The sequence below is a fragment of the Phaethon aethereus genome, assembly GCF_964289735.1.
Source record: "Phaethon aethereus genome assembly, chromosome: 15".
NCBI classification, from domain to species: Eukaryota; Metazoa; Chordata; class Aves; order Phaethontiformes; family Phaethontidae; genus Phaethon; species Phaethon aethereus.
In genome coordinates this window covers 11,009,053-11,031,742 of record NC_138591.1, presented here as the reverse complement: position 1 = coordinate 11,031,742, position 22,690 = coordinate 11,009,053, and the positions used below count along the sequence as shown (strand labels likewise).

Sequence of the window (22,690 nt, the reverse complement as noted above, 5' to 3'; positions counted from 1 at the left end):
TTTGCATGTCCTTGAAATAACTTTCTACTTGCAGACTCGATTAATGTGTAAATTCAACAGCTCTCTCAAAAGACTGGAATTTATGTATCCCTAAAAAAGTTAAATAATAAAAAGAAAAGTTAACAGCAAATAAAACAGCAAATCACTTGCTATATATTATCAAAAGGAGAAATTGGCAGGTATGTTACTTGTGAAAATCACTTTTATTAGTAATTAAGTTACTTCCATACTTTTTCTTGTTTAAAAAAAAATTATTACCATCTAATGGTAATACCATTACAGCAAACCAAAAGGAGCGATGGGATATATTTCTGGATAACAATATTAATTTGGGTTCCTCTGATTCTTCTTGCATCAAGGTCTGCTAAAAACAACAGAGGTCTTCTTATAATTATATACTTTCAGTTATGTTTTATGTCATCACACCTTCCTCTATTCATTCTACATTGAAGCTTAAGCAATCATTTTCCCTACTGGGACTTCAGTCATCTTCACAGTTGTTTTAATCCATGATTGTTTTAATATGTTTAAAGCAGAAAATTAAAGTACAAATGAGCTAAGTTTCCCTAGGCCAGATCATTCAGATTTGGTCCTGGTCATATCAGAAAGCATGCTTAAAGAGCCCAAATCCTTATCACAAAGGGGAAGTGAGGCTAACATAAAATATTTAGATTCCACACTAACAGAACTCTAAAGACCTGTTGTCAAAAGAAAATCTAAGTCTACTTCTGCTGCCTGACAGCACTGCAGCTATGCTGTCCAGCATGGCCACATTTAAGAGCAGTCTCCAGAGAAATGACAAAGGTAAATACCACTTAAAGGACTAAGCTGTTAACTTAAAACATGCTAGGAATGTTTCATTAAGCATATGAGTAATACAATCTTAGAAGGACATGTTTTTAGAGTAGAGAAACAGACTTTTAAGAACTTGCAACAAGAAAAAATTAATAAGGTTTTTTAAAAGGGTGTTTTAGTGGAACTCAGATTTTTTAAATATACTTTGCAGCTAAAACTCATGAAAGTTTTTGCACAAACCACATATGAATTAATGACTTTTCAGCATTTTTTCCCCCAATTGTCACAAAATGTAAACTAACGTATTTCCCAAGGAACTCTAGAGAGAACTGGAAGTTGCTTCCTTTTGCTCTCAGTGGGAGACGGGTGTATTTTTCCCATTAGAAAATGTCCGTTTTCAAAAATCAACATTCTTCTACATTTTTCCCCCAAAAGAAATAAAAACAAAGTTCTTCAAAAAAGAGCAGGTATCCTACTAAATATTTCATTTTTCTACAAGTGAAAAACAGTAAAACTCAAAATGGCAGACAGTTCAGACAAATCTATTGATATAGTCATAATATGCTTAGTCATTGCTTTCTTTTTCAAAACTTCCATTTCATATTCTTGACATTTCCATCTGCAAGCAAGTTACTTGGTTCAAGGCACACGGCAAGATCCATTTAAGAATAGGGTTAAGTTTTTGTTGTTTTCATTTGTTGGGGTTTTTTTTATTTTAAATTGTGGTGTGGATTTTTGTTTGGGGTTTTGTTTGTTTGTTTACTGTAGCTAATAAGGTAAGCACAAGTCACAATTCATCAAAACCAAGAAGAGGAAAACAAGCTGTAGCTTTCAACTCAAAATACATTGGGAACTGTGCACGTTAGGTGAACTACATATTAATGCTCGCAATATTTCACGGTCTTTGTCAATTGTATACGGTACTACCAGTGTTTACCAAGATTAATCCTGACATACAAAAGAGCACTAATGCATTGAACAGGAAAAACACTACTCTGGTAAGACCTGTGCCTGGGAAAATGAAAGCAACCAGCAAAAGCAAAATCAGATACACAGGATAATAAGTTTAATAAGTGTTAATAAGAGGAATAAAATAAGTGTTAATAAGAGGGATAAAAATCAGTATGTTTCTAGCTGCTGCATCCTTCCATGTATCTTCACAGCAAAAGCCAAAGCCCAAGACAAAAGATCTAAACAACAAAGATCTAAACACTACTATTATCTTTCCCTAGATCTTTTTAACTTCTCCTTTCACACCTGGACGAAGGTTTCACCTCATCTCCTGTGTTGAGACAGCTATTCTGAATTGCAACTTGTTATCCCTTTATTAGGATTATCTTCATGAGTGAACACAAAATACTCAGAATGTACAACCAGCATTCATAAGGACAATCTCACATAGGCAATGAAGTACAGAGACACATTTACTTTCAGGAGACTACTTTTCATAAACATTCCATAGCCCACTTCCAAGTGAACAAGACTTGGAACTAAATTAACATTATTATTGGACAGTAAAAATCATGGACTCAAAAAAAATAATTTCACATGCCACAAAACATTATGTAGTATAAATCACTTTGATTATTTAATTTTTTTCAAAAAAATGTTGATGGACTAATCTTTACCCAGCAGGCTTTACACTAGACCAGGTTATTAACTGTCCTCCCATAACTTGCACAGATCCAACAAAAACACAGACTGGCACAAGTTTTCTATTTTAGCTACACAACCACATTGTGGTTCCATACTTAATCCAAATCAAGTGGTAAACTCAGCTGACTTGTCAGTGTATGGATCCAGTATTTACTAACGATTAATGTGGAACCACACAAGCCTAATAGAAATGTTTCTTTTCTTAGAATCATGGAGTATTTTGGGTTGGAAGGGACGTTTAAAGGTTACCTGGTCCAACCCCCCTGCAATAAGCAGGGACATCTTCAACTTGAGCAGGTTGCTCACAGCCCTGTGCAACCTGACCTGGAATGTTTCCAGGGATGGGGCATCTACCACCTCTCTAGGCAACCTGTGCCTGTGTTTCACCACCCTCAATGTGAAAATCTCTGCCTTGTATCTAGTCAAAATCTACCCTCTTTTAGTTTAAAACTGTTACCCCTTGTCCTATGGCTACAGGTCCTGCTAAAAAGCTTGTCCCCATCTTTCTTATGAGCCCCCTTTAAGTACTGGAAGGCTGCAGTAAGGTCTCTCCAGAACCTTCTCTTCTCCAGGTTGAACAACCCCAACTCTCTCAGCCTTTCTTCACAGCAGAGGTGTTCCAGCCCTCTGACCATTTTGATGGCCCTCCTCTGGACCCTCTCCAACAGGTCCATGTCCTTCCTGTGCCAAGGGCTCCAGAGCTGGACACACTAGTCCAGGTGGGGGTCTTACCAGAGCGGAGTAGAGTTTTCTCACAGTTATCTCCCATATGCCACATTTGGACCACAACTATAAAATGACTTCCCACACCATCAGCCACACCTTTTGGGCCCCAGTAGCCCCTCCTAGGAGAGGGCTGCTTAAAGTCACATCAATCTGTGGTTTCACTATCCCAAAGATATTAATTTGCTGTCACTTAAGCCTTTGCTAGTAACTCTCTGTTCCTAAGCTAACCCTCCTTTTTTCCTTAAAATGATGATAGATTAACATAGGTAACATACTCAGCAGCTATTGCCATCCTTTAGATGCACGCTGGTGTTTGCTGTGTCCAGGGTTTTAGAATAAGGAAATCTTCAGCAGTGATCACAAAATACTGCTGCTCTTCATGTTCATTCATTTCCAGCTACACTATGTGTAGGACTGTCAGATGAGAAAATTGACCTGAATGAAAATATCTCAAAAATACTTTTTAAGCCAAACCAGGTTCTCAAACCAGTTTGCACCATGGACATAGAAACTACTGTTCCATTATAACTGTGGGCAGGTGCCCTGTGATACAGAAGCAGGATTCAAGCAACACATCGGCTGCTTAAATTGATATTGTCACCGAAGATGCAACATAAACCAAAGCATTTGTTTAACCTGAAGAACTTTGTCCATACTTTCCACAAGCACATGATTTGATATAATAAAAGATACTACCTCTTCCTGAAATCTTGCCTTAATAACAGCTACCTCTAACAGTTAAAATACAGTGGGTAAGATAAGAAATAGCCATGGTTCACATGTAAATGCCACATTGGTTTTTCCTTGTAGAACTTGCATAAGAGACAGCTTAACACTTACCACATTTATTTACCATTAACTGAATATAAACAGCAGTGACTCAGAAATAAGTTTGTTTGTAAGGAAAATAAAAAAAAAAACCCACCACCAAAACCCACTGACCAGTTCACACATTAACAAATGTATCACTGATTAAGTGCATGCTGATTCATGGGCACGTCATTCTTGCCTCAGAAAAGACTGTTCATCTTACTCAGCCAGGACTAGTCTGTCAATGAGAGAGACCCTATACACATCATTCAGAGAACTAAACGTTGTATTGCAAGAGTTGCACAAAAAACAATTCTTGCTAGTTCACTTCTAGTACTATTGCACATACTAACATAAACTGTGCATTGTACACCCTTAGGAGTGAACAGCTTATGCAATTTTTTTTTTCATCTGGACATAAATTCATACTGAGAAAATAAATATACACATATATATGAAAGCATATTTCACAATTCTTATTAAATAAGACAAATTATTTTAAGAACTGCAAAAAGTCTACCCTTGTGCCAAAGTGCACTGACCAGATGAAATTACATGTCACTGTATTTCAGTAATAGTTTAATGGAGGAAGATCTACAGAAGGGCTTGTGATTTCACAGAAAAGTGATAACCAATTTACTAGTTTAAGACATGTTTTCTATACTGACTTCAAACACAACTAACATTTAATAGCAAGGCTGCATGCCACGCTAAGACCTTTAAATAAAAAAATAAAACAATTTCCCAAAGTATCACTGTCTACTGATGCACTGATCTCATTTGCCCGTTGAATGAAATCTCATGCGGAATGCAAGTATGCTAATAAAGTAGCTATATGTAAATAATATGACTGACAGAAGAGATACAAACAGAACAGATCAAACTTGCACTGTTTATTCAACACTAACAAGAGCCAAAGATTTTTTGTTTCACAAAAGGACATTTTTCAATTCTGTCCTATGAGAAAACGTTAAATATAAGAAAACAAGTGCTATTACTTAATAATTGTATTGGTAGCCATTTTAATATCTAGGAGAAAAAAAATGCATGTCTTCACAGAATACTGTCAAAAACACAAAAAATCCTTGACTTCCAATAAGATGGCTCATGTAGTTCAATGAAATGGTGCTCAGAGAAGTTTTCAACTAAGTTATTTAATATTTCAGAGTTTATTTCTTAAATAAAGGTTTCTTTTTATTCTTGTCTTAGAATTAAGACAATTGTTACTTAACAAGTAATAGCACATACTGTTAATACAGTGAAAGGTTCTAGGTTTACCAGTAGTTTGTAGAATCACTTAGGGATCAAAAAGTAATAAAAGAACAAATCAAAATGATTTTTAGAAGAAAAGTGTAAGAAGAAGAAAATTGACAAGCAGTCAAACAATTCTTTGTACTCAAGAGTTTGGGTTTTTTAAGCAGGTAACTAAGTTGCTCTGTGGCTGTCACAGCCTTTCCACATAATCATTTTATGTTAAAGAATAAGAAGCACTTTATGCAGACATTACCAAAATTGCTATATCATCAAAATTCCCCACTTCAGGATCGCAACTCAGGGTGTAGTAAAGAAATTCATTACAATATATTGTTATCTGTTATGCTAAACTGAGAGACAGTTCTACAAAGATGCTGAGACGTTTTGGCAAAGCTTTTAGCAATTTAAGGTACCGTCCCTGACCACATAGACTTCTACGTGAGAAGGGACTTTGTAACAAAAAAACCTCAAAACTCATGTATTATATCATGAACAAAGGGATATTCTCACATTCGAAAATCTTCCAAGATTTAGAAACTTTATCTGATAGCATATTACTGAAAAAATTATTAGAAAAAATAAATCTGAGCACAACTAACTTACAATATATCTCCAGATTTTTTAAGACTGAAAGGCTATCTTTTGAACTTCCATTTACTAACAATGACAGCAGCAAAAAGAACCTTAAAGAAAGTCATATAGCTGCTTTTCACATGATACTATGCTATTTCCTTACTCCACTAAAAAAAAAAAAAATTCATCAAAAGGTCAAATGTTTAAAAGTGTTTTAAAAAGCCACCTACCCAACTACAGTGATACATGTCATAATTTTTTCTTTTTGTGTAATTGCTGGCTAAAAAAAAAAAACCCTCAGTACAGCTTAAAGTCATTTGAGCACTCTGACATGAAATTGGGGAGATTAAAGTTAAAAATCTAGAAGTCAGTTTGAGTAAAAATAATCAGTAGCATGTTTTTGAAGCCTCAGGATGCAACTGGCCAACAAATTACTTGTTCAACAAGAAAGAACAGAAGGCATGAAAATTCACAAAGTTAAACTCTCAAGAATGGTGAAAGCTTGGCTTAATATCCAAAATTACCTTTTGTAGATATTGTTTCAAATGTTTGAAACAATTCAACTTTTCAGAAGAGCTGCATAATTTGTCAGGAATTTAAAAAAACATTAAACTTAACCTTTTTGACATGTCAGATCTCATGAATATCTAATATTCAGCAATAAACTCTCAACTCTAATCTACTGAGTGTACTTATTTGAACAAAGTGATTCACATCTTGAGTTCTTGTGATCGGTATATGCACCTTACATGTCAGAAAAACAGTTTCCCAGCCTCCCATACCAAATGCTGAGAGATCAATTTGTCAGGCATAAGAATACAATAGTACACCTACCACATAAAAATTTAAGTCTGTGAGCTTTAGGAAAAGGTACAAGTGTATTTTCAAGTTCATTAAAAGGCAAACTGCAGGTTTCCATGGAACTTTAAAAACATAGCAATTCCTAGTTAATTTATGTAGAAAAATTCTGACTCCTAGAAATTTTTCTTGTACAGCCTTCCACAAGGCAAGCCTTAGAGAGCTGGGAAGGATTCTTTTTTTTAACTGTTTGGTTTGCCTCCAATATTGCTGTATAATGAGAGTTTCTGCAGAACAATAAGAGTTTAATATATTGTGATAGAAGTTTCAGTACATCAGAAGCCTGTTATTCCAGCAGAGGAGCTAGTCTCCTTATTCCCTAGTCTGACAGGAATAGCCTATGCCAGGAAAATGAAAATTCAATGTCATTTACTGAGTCTTCAACAGAGCTCTCTCATAATACAATTTAGTACATCATGACCATAACCTACAATTTAACTTTGATGAAACGCAGGTTAAAGTCCACCACTAAAATTAAGTCTTGAAATAGAGTACAAAATTATCAAGGGCTGAAACTGCAAAGAAAGTTGAAGTCATGTTCTCTCTGATTAGATATGTTTACTAGTTCACTACTGGTCTATAGCTGCAAAGAGAAAGAATAAACCCATTGGAAACAATGCCTTACAGACAACAATCTGATCACAGGTCTTTTAAAGATGTACAAACACCCCAACTGTTTTAGGTTTTTTGTTAGTTTTGCTTCATTTTAAATCCTTAGCAATATCAGGTCTGACATGTCAGGAAGTCTTTAGTAATTGTTGATTTTGAGCTTAGTTGCAATGCAAACTATGAAGAGTTTGTCCCTCCCTGGGTGTGTAGTACAGGAAAACTTGTGCTGATGTTACTCTCATAAACCTTACATAGGAAGGACAAAGCAAATGAAACATATTTTTACCTTATGTACAGCAAACTTATGCTAACAATGCATAGGAATGGCCCAAAACTTATCTTACGATGATTTTAAACACGCTTTATTATCTATTACTTGAGAATTGTATAATCCACCTAATTTCTCTTCTAAAATAAATTAGTATTCTAGACCCAAAGCATATGACACTAAAACATACCAGAATTGCTAGAGGTATCCAAAGACCTATCAATATCCCAACAAGCTTCAAATTGGGGGTTTAGAAGAAATTGTGGTGACTAGATAGATGTTTCACTACTTTTTCTGAGGAAATACACCATTAAAAAAATTGTGCAGAATTTTTACAAAAAAATTTTTAACACTGTTTTAAGTGTAACGTTCAGTAAAAAGTTTCTTTACTCCTTCAGAATTTTTAGTTGCAACTTCTCTTTATCCACTTGGTTAAATCAGCTGATTAACTTTGATAAATACAATTTTTTTTACAAATCTGGTAAGACACTGAAAATTTCTTCAATATACTATTATGAACAAAATAATTTCCAATGGAAAAACAAACAAAAAAAAACCCCTTTAATTACTCAGCAAAACCATTCCTTTTATTCTCTTGACAGCTAGCCATTTCTCTGTGGGGAGACTTCAATATCCCCAGTGATTTCAGTGACCAAGAAATTCAGGCGAATCTTTGTCTTCAGCAAAAATAGTCTACTGGGCACAAAATAACAGTTACTAAAACTGCTTAAGTCTGAACATTTCTGAGACCAAAGTCTAGCTGAATGGAACCGACAGAACAGCATTCAAGAGTGATTTCTACCCTAGTCCTTAATTTGGAACACAACACAGGCTAACCTTTGAAAATAAGAGTTCACAGGTTTCATTTGTGGAGAGAAAAAGGAGTAATGACTTTTGGTAAATACATCTGGATTGTTACAGGGGTCACATCCTATTTCAAGTATGTGAAGATACTTTACAGACTAGTAAGTGAGACTCAGATGCAGACTTCCTCTTTCGGAAGAGTTGTGATTTGCAACAAGGTTTTCCAGTGGTTACATCCACTGCTGTGTCATCAGTGCTACTGCTAACACTGTCTTCCACAAACTCAGAATTGTTAGCAACAAATCCCTGAACATGCAGAACAAACTTAGGACTAAGGAGGATGCTGTTAAAGCTGAAAGAGATTTTACTTGTGTTCTTAATTAAGATATTCTTTTGATAGAACAGAACAGAGGAAAGGAGTCAGAAGAACCCAATCAAAGGTATGCGTTAGGGAGAGAAGTACTTTCACATGGTCCTATGAGACAAGGATAACCAAGTATGAATGTTTTAGAAGAACTGTATTAATCTCTTTGATGCATGACCTGCATTTTTAGTCATCTTCATGTCAATCAGTTAATATGACTATCCAATTTTAGAGTATTTTGGGCAAGAGAAAGACATAGAGAATTGTTTTACTTTTTATAAAATTGTTCATTTAATTTTTAATAGGAGATATGGGTATTAGATATTAAATTTCATTACTTTTGTCTGGAAAATCATCTGTATTTCAATTTAGGATGAAAACCTAATCTTTCTTTTTTTTTTTCTTTAATGAATTTTACATTAGTCTTAAAAGTGAATCTTGCATTAAGAACTTTTTCTAACATGGTCATATCAACAGAACTTCCATCATCCATTTCTGTACTGCAGTATTCAATAAGCTACATGGTAAATCAATACAAAAATGAAACACAGTTTGTCAACCACAAAATGGTATGAAAGCACAGAAAAAGCTAGATTTCAGTATGTCCTCATTTTGAAGCTCAACTGACAAAACAGCAATGCCTGTAATTATGTGCTGTAACTGATACAATACCTGAAACCTATTGTCTGTGATGCTTTCAACTTCACCACCATCAGTTATAACCTTAAGGAGCTTGTTTATTTATAGTAAAACCTTCATTTTGATATCAGAGTATAAATGTGTACCCTTGTTAAGAAAAGTATTTTTAATTATCTGAATTGCTTTAAATATGCTTTGAAGTTGAATGAACAAATTTGTATTTTAACCACAGAAGCCTAAAAATTAAATCTTTCATTTTTTTCTTCTTAAAGCAAAAAATCAGACTTTTCTTTTGCACTACCAGGGAAAGAATAACTAATAAGCAAAGAAACTATTTACAGCTTCAAACCGTATGTTACAATTATGATTCCATGAAATTTCTGCAGTATAAACTTTACCTCAATCAATTTTCTTTCATAAGAGCTGGCCAGTTCCTCATTGTTTTCTACTTGCTTTTGCTCTGGCATAGTAAATTCACCATCAGTGCTCCAAATGTTTGGCAGAACTAAAACAAAGGCATACCTCAAATTAAAATGTTAAATTACATAAACATCTAAGACAACCCGTTCAGAAGTAATAGCTCTAATAGAAACATTTACTGGAAGTATCAAAACAGGATGCAATATTAAACAGTATTACAAGTACTGAAATACAAGTGCTGCAGGGAGCTTTCTTGTGAGCAATATGTAGAGAGGTACTCTCAGCAGAAACAAATGCAAACTAAAAGCATTTGGCTGTTCTGTGACTACAGCTATCTAACATGTAGGTAGTAACTGCAATTCCTACCCAAAGCCTTTCAAAGCTTAGCCTATGCTTCTCCTTTAAGTGTTTTTTCTACTTCTCTTCCAAAATATAATTTCATATTATTTACACAGGCTACTTACATATCATTAAAAATACAGAAAATATGGCTGAGAATGGACATTCCATACTTCATCTAGTATTTCATGTTTCTGCATAAAGCAGAATCAGCTGCAGTTACTTCATTCCTGACAGTTAATTGTCTAATTTATACCTAGAAACCTCCAATAATGGAGGTTTCATGCTTCCCTGCACAATCTAAATTTAAGTATTCTTCTCAAGAAAGGTTTTCTTGATAGCTAATCAAGCTTCCTTCTCCTGCCTTTTAAGCCCATTACTTCTTTTCTTATCTGCAGTGAATGAAAAATAAAGTTTATTCTATTCCTGTTCCTAGCTATCATTTATGTATTTGATGATTACTTTAAGGCCTATTCTAAGTAAATCCCCTCTTCTCCAAGTTGCACAAAGTCCAATTCCACTTTTCCTCACAGATCATGAATTTCTAAAAAAACAAGTTAGCACATATAAAGTAAACAAGCCCTAAAAAAAGAGAAGTTTAACAAATGCTTTCACTATTCTTCAAATTATATATACAACCACTATATAGTAGATAGAAGACACCATAATTCATCTGACTAAATACTCTTGAATCTGGGAACTGATTTTTGCTTTGAGGAAGAATATATAAATTCAGAACTTTATTATTATTTTCAGTGAATTTTGAAAGCTATTTTAAGAGCTATTTCTTGTAAATTTTGAAGTTCTTCAGCCAGAAATTTCTAAGATCAGCATTTTCATATACATAATATTATTGTACCTAAGCAGGTTTGAAAAGTGGTACACAGACAACTCCTGCTGATGGCTGAGAAATGAGGATGCTCATTTATTAAATATTTAAATACCATTATCAAACTGCTCTATCTACAGAAGTGATCACTCATTTTGAAAGCTGGTATGATATTCTGAACTTAACACAGTTCTGACTCTTGGGCAATTTATTTATAATCACATTTGCTGAGTGGTTTTTTTGTTTTTTTAAGTCACTGCAAAGCAAAGTATTATGCTGAGTTTCCTTTATTATTTTAGGAAACTATTTAAAAACCATACTCAATAGCATCTGATCTAATTACAGTAGCAAACATGTAGATTCTTCTTTATTTATAGTCATAAAAATAACAGCAGAAGCTCAATTTATTTTGACTCTTTCAAAATAGTTTCGCAGAAAGTCTGAACACACAGTGTTCTAAAATCTACAATACATTTAGTTTTAGCCTTTTGTTTTGGTAACATTTGGAAGATTAATCATGGTTGAAATTACTCATTATGATAACATAGGGCAGCAGTGAAATTAGTTCTGTGCAACAGTTTATGCCTCCCTGATGAAGACAATTTCCTAACATTACAGCAAAAGAGGACAGCTAGGAGTTTTCCAAGTTTAAATGGATCAGAATTCTACGTCCCTCTCTACATTTAAGGCCAGTTAGAAGTCAAGAAATTTAACCTTTGAGTTTGTAAATTAATATATAAGAAACTAACAAGAATTTTAACTTAAAATGACAAAAGCTGAGAAAACAGTAGTTTCTTCATTCTATTTTCTTCACAAAATTGTCACAATCTCAGAAAAAAAGTAGTAAAACGGGTCTTGTAAATATACTCTATAATCCTTTTAAGCATGTAATTAAGAACAAAATGACTGAAGACAAGTTGTTACAGTCACTTCAAGTTATACCACAATTTGAATTTGCCTTAAGTTACAAAATTATATATGTACTGAAAAAGTACAAGTAGCTCTTTCTAATAATTCAAATATTCTTAATTATGAAGGCTCACATCTGAAAAATATGAATATCTACAATGAGAAACTGTATATAAACCATGGGTGCAATAGTTTCTGTAAGTCTGGTAAAAGAAACAACGTTTTTATGTTTCATTCTCCTTTTTTGAATTGTATCTAATAGTAGTTCTCAGGAATTATTTACATGCTTTACATGTACTTTTTTGAGTCAGAGGCCCCAGTACTAGTAAAAATTTCACATAAATCTCCAAAGGCAGCTAAGAAAATGATAAATATTACAGAAAATTACTGTGGAATGATTAAATATCCTTTAAGCATAAAGCATACCTGTATTCATTTTTAGAAATGTTGGTACTGTTCTAGCCCCCTTTTTCATCTATAAAATCTGACCATCCTACTCAGTTTCTATTCTTATCACTCACTGATTTGCATAGTTTTAACATGGCAGAATATAGCCTAGGAATATTTTTTTTTTCTTTTCCTATAATTACACTCATCATGGAAACTGTCACTATCTAATGAAGGATAATTTCTGCTATTATAAGAAGCTTAAGCAATGGTTTTTGTGAATAATTCTTAATACAAATCACTACCGTCCAGCAAAGTCGGAAGGAAAAAAAAGTGTTCTAACTAACAAAAATCCTTTTAAGGCTGAATGAAGCTTTTAAACTACAGATAAGTATAGTGACTAGCCCTTAAGAGCAGAACTGAAGTGGTATTCGTTCATACAGCCACTTATATGACCACAATATTGACAATTAAAAAAAAAGACAAGATGGTGCCAATTTCTGAAAAGCCACCTTGTCTCTCAAAACACTTGTAGTCAATGGAAATACAGGTCCCACCAGAAGATGATTCAGAATCAAGCCTCTAATTCGTCCTGTCATGGACACTTCTATCACCACTGGTAACACTGCCGATAACGCGTTATCTTTCAGATATAAAATCTGCTCATTAGAGTCAGAGCAACTTAGCAAAGAAAGTGAAATGTCCGGTCTTAATAGAGAGTCTATTTCAAACAGTCTGCAAATACTGATGTCCAAACAACACTAACAGTATAATCTAGAGGTACTACCTTTTCTCTCCTCAAAATAATTATTCTTATGTTCCAATATCACATTAATTCATAGATTAATTTTTAAATTAAATTTTCATCTGGTAGCTTTTTATGGAAAGTTTTTTATTGAAAAAACTAAGACTCTGTAAAAATAAGTACAAAAATCTAGATTGGTATTTTTGTCAAAAGGAAAAGATATTAAATATGTTATTTTCACTATTGGGAGATATTACTCTACCACGCTTGGAAGAGATGAATATGGCTCATTTCTTGCCAACCCTACTTTCATGTAAATGATTTCATCTCTTTTGGTGAAGATTCAGCAAGGCAACCAAAGACTTCTTGATTGTTTCTACTCAGCACTAATTTGACAGCATGCCATCATATAACATTGTTTGTTTGATATCAATCTGCATCACAAAACTGTTTGCACAACAGCAAATAGCCCAGTCAGAGATGCATAGTCTGTTTCTCATAGAAACAGAACTGTCATCTTTTCAGATGCTGGTATTTTCCAATGGGGGGAGCGCTGATGTTATACTTGGTAACATGCAGAAGCATGAACCATGTCCCCAGCCACTGTAGGACTGTTTTCTGTGGCTGAAGGTTTGGTTATGGATTAGGGCTTGCACAGGACTGGGTGGCTGGTTACCTACAGAGATCCATTCCAGGATCAATCAAGAAAAAAAAAAAAAAAGCAGATTCTTGTAAGCCAGAGACATGGCTGTTCACTGGTTATTCTTTCATTGTCAGTTTTTATGCAAGTCCAGGAGTCACTTCCATCATTTGGTCACTATGCCTATGCCTCCTGTCTCAATGGTAGCATACAATTTTCTCTTCATTTTATCCTTACCTTCCACTGTTTGACCTTCTCTTCTGAGCATCTGGACCGCACCTACATACTTCTTAAGTTGAACTTTTAGCACCTCATTTTCTCTGTTGATAAAAAGAGCACAATAAATAAATGTTACTGTTTCCTCAAAATAGAGGACAGCCCATTTCAATGGAAACAAACATACTACCTGTAATAATAAGTTTTATCTAAGTTGTGTCATCAAGATGAAAAAAAAATTACTTACACTTTAAATAATGTATCAGCAGCAAAGTACCAGGAAAACTAGTTTTCCAGGGCTACATAAACACATCAGTGAAAGATATTATTTCATAATCAAAACCTTTTCTTTAATTGTTTATAGATTTTCTAGAATACACTACATTGATGGCAGAAAAATCTAAATCAACAGTCAACTAAAAAAAAATAAGGATGGGATACTAGACAAGGAAATTCAGAATGGCCAGTATAAAATTAGATAATCATTTTACTAGTTGTCCAAGTATTTAATGTCAAGCAAATAAGAATTCAGCTTTAGAAACAGACTTTATCATTGTAAGAAAATGCCAGCACTACAGCAACAATATTCAAGAAAAAATTTTTCCAGATACCATTACTAAATGAAATCCATAAGAGAAGAAATTAAGTTAATCACTTTGTTATATTTCAGTGCCTGTGCCCATCTCATTTTTCTTTGGAAAGTACAAGTATTCAAACCAGGTACTATCATAGCTCTACCTAACATTAAGCACCTTAGTTTATATTTGGGGAAAATAAAAAGGATTCTAACCTGTTGAATTTTAAACAAAGCTGACAAATGACATGTCTGAAAATTCAATTATCTGTCTAAGCCCCTTCAGCTAACCAAGTACAACAGAAGTGTTTATACAGAAGAAACATAACTAAAATGTGTTGCAAGACAGTGAATTCAGATAACTTTTACTCTTTAAGAAAATATCAGGGTAGAAATACATAGGCATCACAGGTGCAGCATATAACACACACAAGAAACTCACAACTGGTTAGCGAAAACATGGTCAGGTCAAAATCATGCCAGAGGAGTGGTACAAGCTCTAGGAATGATGAAACCCTAGATATATTACAGATTACAGAAAGCTGTAAACAGATTATACATATAAAGGTAGGCATTTTATTTATGGGAACTTATCTAAGAAGTATTCAGAAACACATGCAAATATGTTTGATGGTCCTTATCATACTATATACATAAATATATATACACACACATGCATATACACACACACAAAATATATATAATATATATACACACAGAGAAAAATAAACTGCTGTTGTGAGCAATGCCACATTTACATATAAAAACCCTAGACTGGTACTATATTCACAGAATCACTAAGGTTGGAAAGGACCTCCAAGATCATCAAGTCCAACCATTAATCCAGCGCCACCATGGTGTCCCCTAAACCATGTCCTGAAGTGCCACATCCACACGTTTTTTCAACGCTTCCAGAGATGGTGACTCCACCACCACCCTGGGCAGCCTGTTCCAATCCTTGACCACCCTCTCGGTGAAGAAATTTTTCCTAATATCCAATCTAAACCTCCCGTGGCGCAACTTGAGGCCGTTTCCTCTCGTCCTATCGCTGGTTACTTGGGAGAAGAGACCAACACCCTCGTCGCCACAACCCCTTTCAGGTAGCTGTAGAGAGCGATAAGGTCTCCCCTCAGCCTCCTCTTCTCCAGACTGAACAACCCCAGTTCCCTCAGCCGCTCCTCATAAGATTTGTGCTCCAGACCCCTCACCAGCTTCGTTGCCCTTCTTTGGACACGCTCCAGCACCTCAGCATCCTTCTTGTAGTGAGGGGCCCAAAACTGAACACAGGATTCAAGCTGCTGCCTCCCCAGTGCCGAGTACAGGGGCACGATCACTTCCCTACTCCCGCTGGCCACACTACTTCTGATACAGGCCAGGACGCTGTTGGCCGCCTTGGCCACCTGGGCACACTGCTGGCTCACATTCAGCTGGCTGTCAACCAGCACCCCCAGGTCCTTTTCTGCCAGGCAGCTCTCCAGCCACTCCTCCCCAAGCCTGTAGCGTTGCATGGGATTGTTGTGGCCAAAGTGCAGGACCCTGCACTTGGCCTTATTAAACCTCATACAGTTGACCTCTGCCCATCGATCCAGCCTGTCCAGATCCCTCTGCAGAGCCCTCCTACCCTCCACCAGATCAACACTCCCACTCAACTTGGTGTCATCTGCAAACTTACTGAGGGAGCACTTGACCCCTCATCCAGATCATCAATAAAGATCTTGAATAAGACCAGCCCCAGAACCGAGCCCTGGGGAACACCGCTTGTGACAGACCGCCAACCGGATTTAACGCCGTTCACCACAACTCTCTGGGCTCAGCAGTCCAGCCAGTTCCTCACCCAGCAAAGAGTAAACCTGTCCAAGCCACAAGCTGCCAGTTTCTCCAGAAGAATGCTGTGGGAGACGCTGTCAAAGGCTTTACTAAAGTCTAGGTAGACAACGTCCACAGCCTTTCCCCCATTCACTAGGCGGGTCACCTGGTCATGGAAGGAGATCAGGTTGGTCAAGCAGGACCTGCCTTTCATGAACCCATGCTGGCTGGGCCTGATCCCTTGGTTGTCCTGCACATGGCCTGTGAACACTCTCAAGACGAACCGCTCCATGATCTTCCCTGGTACGGAGGCCAGGCTGACAGGCCTGTAGTTCCCAGGATCCTCCTTCCATATTTCTGTGTATTTCAAATCAGTTTTCTGAACTATGTAACCCCAATTTTATTCAGTCCTTTAGTAGGATGTTGCTAAATAATTGAGAAGAAACTATTGATTACCCAACTATCAAATTTTAACCAAGTCCTTGATGATTTTATGCATTTTATTGTATTTTTCATTTCCTAGACTACAAAGAATATGTCCATTTTTCCACCAGAGGTAGACGCTGATAGTCAGATTAAGGAAAAAAAACCCCACAACCAAAAACAGAAACACAGTTTAATTCCATATACAATATTAAAACAAGTCTAAATAATTCATTCTTGAAAAAAAAAAAAAAATCATATGACAGCTATACAAAAAGATGTCTCACCAGAGGTACAAATATGTCTGCATGGAAATAATTGTATACAATTACAATATATTGAGTTTTAAGGATTCTCATGAAATAATCATATACCATCTCATTTCTACATTTGAGAATAGACTCAGTGCCTTCTGTTTGTACTGAGACAGCATCAAAAAAAAAAAATCCATTTTTCACTATTGTGCCTATTGACTTAAAATTTACAGTGCAGATGAACTTCAGAAAGATTTTAGTTCACTTAACATATTTGACACAAGGCTGAAATTCAAAGCAGGACACTATGGCCCAGTCATAATTTTCTAATATGTCTCTTTATCATCTTATTACTTCCAATTCTTTGACTATTACTATTCATCATTACGATTTAGCTAGATTCCAAAGATATCAGGCCCATCCTGATATATATGAATTTATATAGCTCTTTCTAGCAGAACATGTTTAAAAAAGAAAATTAGCAAGCACTCACTAAAAACTTTTTAATGACTTCAAGAGGCATTATATCAGATATTCACAACAGTATTTTATAGGAGAAACTACTGTATAAGAGTTAAGGGTCAGATTTGCAGAAATTCTTGTCCAACTGACCCAACAGTACAACCTATAGTTAAGGATGTTAAACACTTCTATATGAAGGTCCCAGCTTTACTTTTGCAACTTTTCCAAACTTTACCATCTAACTTGAAGCAAAGCTGTTATGAGACTAGTGATAAACACAATGCTTTCAGCATCTTTTGAAGTGCTCCAAATTCCACATTCTGCATTGATGAATAAGTGACCTGACTGTACGTACAAGTTGAAGCGGACGGAGGAAAAAAAAAAAAATGACAGGCTGGAATACATGGGAAAACAGAGAGAACTATGCCACTGAAAGCACACCTGTCTCCAAAACCTGTATTATAACAAATTTCCCTGCCTTATCACTCTCTCATGTTAATAAGTAGCTGAAAGACAGAGTGATGTCATTTTACCCTGTATCAGCCAGTGATAGAAGATGGCAATCAGTATTCCTATAAATTACCCTTTTTGCTCAAATGGCACAGGTCTAGTGTGTGTTGTTGATTGAGTTTTATACCACTGGTGATTACTCATGCAGAACTATGATACAAGACATATTTTCCTTTGGTTGGTTGATTACAAAACCAGAAAACTGCACATTAAAAGCTACATTGAAAAAAATAGTAAGGTTTGAAATGCAATCATAAAAAAAATTTATTTAAAGCATCCTATGAAACCAGAATTTAACTCCTCCCCAGGCCTCTCTATGATTTATTATTATTTGGGTACACATATTAAGGAGATTAGCAGAACATTTTTGAAGCTTTATGTTTTGGACAAAGAAAAATCCATATGCGTTTTGGCACTTTTTTCCCCCTTAAGAGAAATACAAAGTTAGTTTCTGATAGAGCAGATTTATCTCCAAAATCTCTCCAAAAGTATGACTAATGAAATATAATCACATTTAAATACAGCAACTTATAAATGCCAGACATCTGTAACAGCAGGATGAATTTTACTCCATCTGAAGCTTTTTCAAGCAACTGTAAGAGTTTCTCCATAGTTCTGTAACTGTTCTCCAAAGAAAATCAGATAAAGACATTTCCAGGTTCCAATAAACTCTTTATTTCTAAACTCATGCAGTGAGGATCAACCTTTTTTAGCAAAGTGTATTTTATTCTATAGCACTTTTATCCAGTGAAATTACTTAAGATGCAATTAAATTCTGTAGTTAGCTTTTTGCTTTAGTACTTTTCCTGAAGATAAATCAGAATATTACAAAATTATGTGTACCCACTCTCAGCCATTAACAGTGCCTTTGCTTTAAAACCAGAGGAAAAATACAATACCAATTATGGTAATGAATCAGTACATTATAACAACTGTAAGCAAAGAGAAGAGGAATGTAAGTATCAAAACCTTAAATGGTGATACATGAGTAAATTCTATTAATTTTCTAAAATGGAAGATACCATCTCATAATCCACAAAATTGTAAGTATTTCTATTGTCAAACATACTTGAAAATTCACCAGAAACCACTGTATGTATTCACAATTTATAGGAAAAAATCTCAAGGATCCTACTAAACTCCTGTACTGAAACCAAAGTCAGAAAAGAAAAAATATTCAATAAATTATTTTCAAGAGTATGCACATGGTCAGGGTTTGTTTATACAGCAGTACTTTACTGGCATTACTAGTGTAAGGTATCTTTTTCACCAAAGCTATGAAATAAAACATTAATAGTAAAGGATTTACTTTTCAATGGCAATATTTAGTGACATTGATCATAGTAATACAGAAACAAAATATTGTTTTACTGAAAAGAAATTTTCTTTAAATATTAATGAATAGTACACAGCCACAGAGCACCTTAGCAACAACAAACTTGCTTATTTATTACCTTTTTTTGAAAACTTTCTGAAATGACAAGGAACGATCAATTATACCATAAAGGTAAGTCGTCAAATACCTTCAATTCCCTGCCTAATTTTGAAGGAAAAATAATTACACCTCCTCCATATTTTATTATTTTAAAATTAGCATTTAAAGAAACACTGCCTAAAAGAACATCAAAACTACTGTAAGCATAATAATTTTGTTTAGCAGCATAAAACAAGTTCACATTTTGGGAAACATACCTGACTTTTACGTATATAATGAATGAAAAGATAGCATGCAATATTACTGATAAATGCATATCCTCACCAACAAGTTAGTTAATTCCAGGCAAAGCAGCAACCGTTCCCTAAGGACTCTCATATCAAGAGGATAAATGTAACAGGATAACAAGTAGCATGTTCTCACATCAAAGGGAGGACAGTGTGGAAGAGAGATGCTATTCATATGGAACACAGCAGTGGATCAGCCCCCTGCTGGGAATTCTCCTCCAGAAGAGCGGGTCCTTCTGGAGAAGGACTAATGCCCCACAGGTGAAATCTCCCCCACCTTCCTTGCGATATAGCATCCCTTTTAAAAACTATCATTATGGGAGGACAAGGGGAGTTGAAGGAGGCTAGTTATTTTCCAGTAATGTCCACAAAGTTTCTGTGACAGGTAGTTATGCTTCCTGAAGCATGTATACATACACCAAGCACAGATAAGGTCTACTACGCAAATCCAATTAGACGCATCATATGTTCTTCAAAATAAGATTCCTGGCTGTTAATACAAATGAATACCAGTAAGAAAGTGTTTTATAAAAGCTGACTTCCAAGAATTTTATTAAAAGGTTAAAGAACAATATACCTTTAAGTTATTATTTTTGTTGTAGAGAAGAGGCCTTATAGGACTTAATTTCCTATACCTTAACAGAAAGAACAAAGAAACAAACAAAAACCCCACAAAATCAAAAAAACAACACACAATTGCTTCTTGAAGAAGATACAGAAATTCCTCTAGGGCTTCTGTAAAATGAGCATGGTAAGAAAAGATTTTGAAAAAGAGTAGTTTCTCATGTATCTCAACCACAGGCATGTGAAGAATACTGTAATTAAGTTTCTGGCACAAACATCAGATACGTGCTTTCTGTGGACCTCACTCCTAAAATATGTCGTCTTTCTAAATTCAGGCTTATAAACAAAACAAAACAAAAAAAAAAAACCACACACCACACCCTGAAACAAAAACCCAAAAATCCAACAGATATCTATGTCTTGATAAAAACTTAGTGTTTTAGAAAACACAATAAAGGTACCAAACTTCCAAATAATGAAAAAATTGCGTGAATCTTGAGAATGAATTGAAATAACCAGTGTACTGCAAGAATATGTAAATCTATATACAGAGGTTGGGTTAGATGATGTCCAGAGATGCCTTCCAACCTGAATTATTCTATTAACCTACTATTAGGAGGTGCAAGATCACAATTAATTGTAATCATATATATTCTAAGTGAAATAAGAAAAATGAGAACTATTACTTATAGAAGTGGAAGCTGAACTCTATACAACGTAAGATTACAGTATAAAACCAATCTCTGAACAAAATTGTAACGAGGAATAATATAAATTTAACTGCTTGTCATGAAAGACAAACACCACATGGATGATAAACTGAAGAATATTCTCATGATAGGTTCACAACATAGACTGTGTTCAAATCTAAATTATGAAAGGGCTCTATCTTAGCATTGGTATCACATCTGAAAGAGCAAAAAATGGCTTTGTGGATAAAAAATATGAGGAAGTTGTTTATCTTACGCAATAACGTATCGCACTCTTTTTATAAAATGATTTTGTAACTTGTGACATGTCATCAACTAACTAACCTAGAAAAAAAAATCATTGAATATAGGAATATTCAAATTTGTTTTCAGAAGCAAGGACAAAAGTTATCTTTTCCTTTCTGTAAGAAGCTGCTTAAGGTAAGTGGTGCAATCATTTCAAGATGCACAACACATCATTTCACCCATCACTGAAGCGCTACAGATCTGAATGAAGGATTGTACAACAGATTTTTTTTTTTATTTGGCATCTTATATTAATGTGGCTTAAGTAATACTGACACTAAATAAGAGGAGGCAGATTAGGTTACAGAAATGTATAATAAACAGAAGGTACATAAAAGTGCAAGATAAAGTATAGTCAAATTCTCATCCCCCCCATTCCCCTACATGGTGCATTATCATTTTTTCTATCCTCTTTTCTTGCTACAAAGCCTGTCCTTTGTAAAATGCTTTCCTCCAACTTTTCTGAATATAGTCTAAGAATATGCAATCTGAGATTATCCAACTTCACAACTTCAATAATTTCTTTGCCTCACAAAGGGATATAATACTATTCCATACAGCAAAAAGAATCTCAATTAAAAACCTCCAGCATTGCCAAGAAGCCACTGCACAACATGTCCATGAAATTTGAGAAAGGCTCATTGACGAGGGGAAAAAAAAAAAAAAACAAAACACATCAGCTTACAAAATGATTACGAGAGTGCCTATTTAGTCTATTCTATTGGAAGGCTAGGAAATAGGCTGAATGCTGATACTGCTCTTTTTGAAACAATATCATAACTGTTATGAAAGAGCTATTCAAATACTTCACATGGAAGAATGAGATTACCACTACTTTAAGCTAAAATGACCTAAGAATTTTTGTACTTTTCACAAAGAACTTGGGAAACTCAGAAAAATTTCTCTAAGTAAGCTAGCATTTTGTCTAGGAGACTAGAGACTCTTTGGAGAGTCTAGGAGACCAGCTCAATAAATCAATTTTGCAGATATTCAGATGTAACCATTTCGACCCTGACTGACATCACTGAAATGTGTGCCCTCAAAGCCTTCAAGAATATATGTATGTCAAATTCTTCGCAAAAGCTTTGGGGACACGCATAAATATCAGCTCTTATAATCTGAAGCATACTTGTTCATCAAATTACAATAGTCAGATTGTTACTGATAATTTTCCTTGCTCTAAGACGTTCAGAATATTACAGTTGAGGAAATCTTTCTACCCTAGTTATAGGATCAACTGTTTTAAAGGTAAACAGTGAGATTTCACGATTACAAAATATCTAAAACTTTCCTCTCACTCACCTAGTGTATTATGCAGCACTTACAAAGTGCATCCAAAATTTTTGTTATTTCAAATTCTTCAAGCTATTCACCTTGCACAAATTCCTGATTTAAAATACTATTTATTTTTAAAAATTTACTACTGTTGCTACTACAGTAGCATCACCTACAGTCTACAAATTGAACCAACAAAAAAATTTAGAAGAAAACCCTATATTCCAAAATAACTATATGCAAAGCTTCTTATGTACTAGAAAA

At 34.9% G+C, this 22,690-nt stretch overlaps 1 protein-coding gene across 1 annotated transcript in view; it reads right to left on the bottom strand.

The window, feature by feature from the left end:
• The window catches only part of SNX29 (sorting nexin 29), a gene marked incomplete at both ends in the record, with an annotated part of 138,310 nt that overhangs the window by 73,933 nt on the left and 41,687 nt on the right, over positions 1-22,690 (bottom strand). Inside the window, 2 exons of the mRNA XM_082006780.1 lie at positions 9,755-9,861; positions 13,863-13,945. Coding sequence (XP_081862906.1) covers positions 9,755-9,861; positions 13,863-13,945 — 190 coding nt within the window. The remainder of the gene's footprint in view (positions 1-9,754; positions 9,862-13,862; positions 13,946-22,690) is intronic.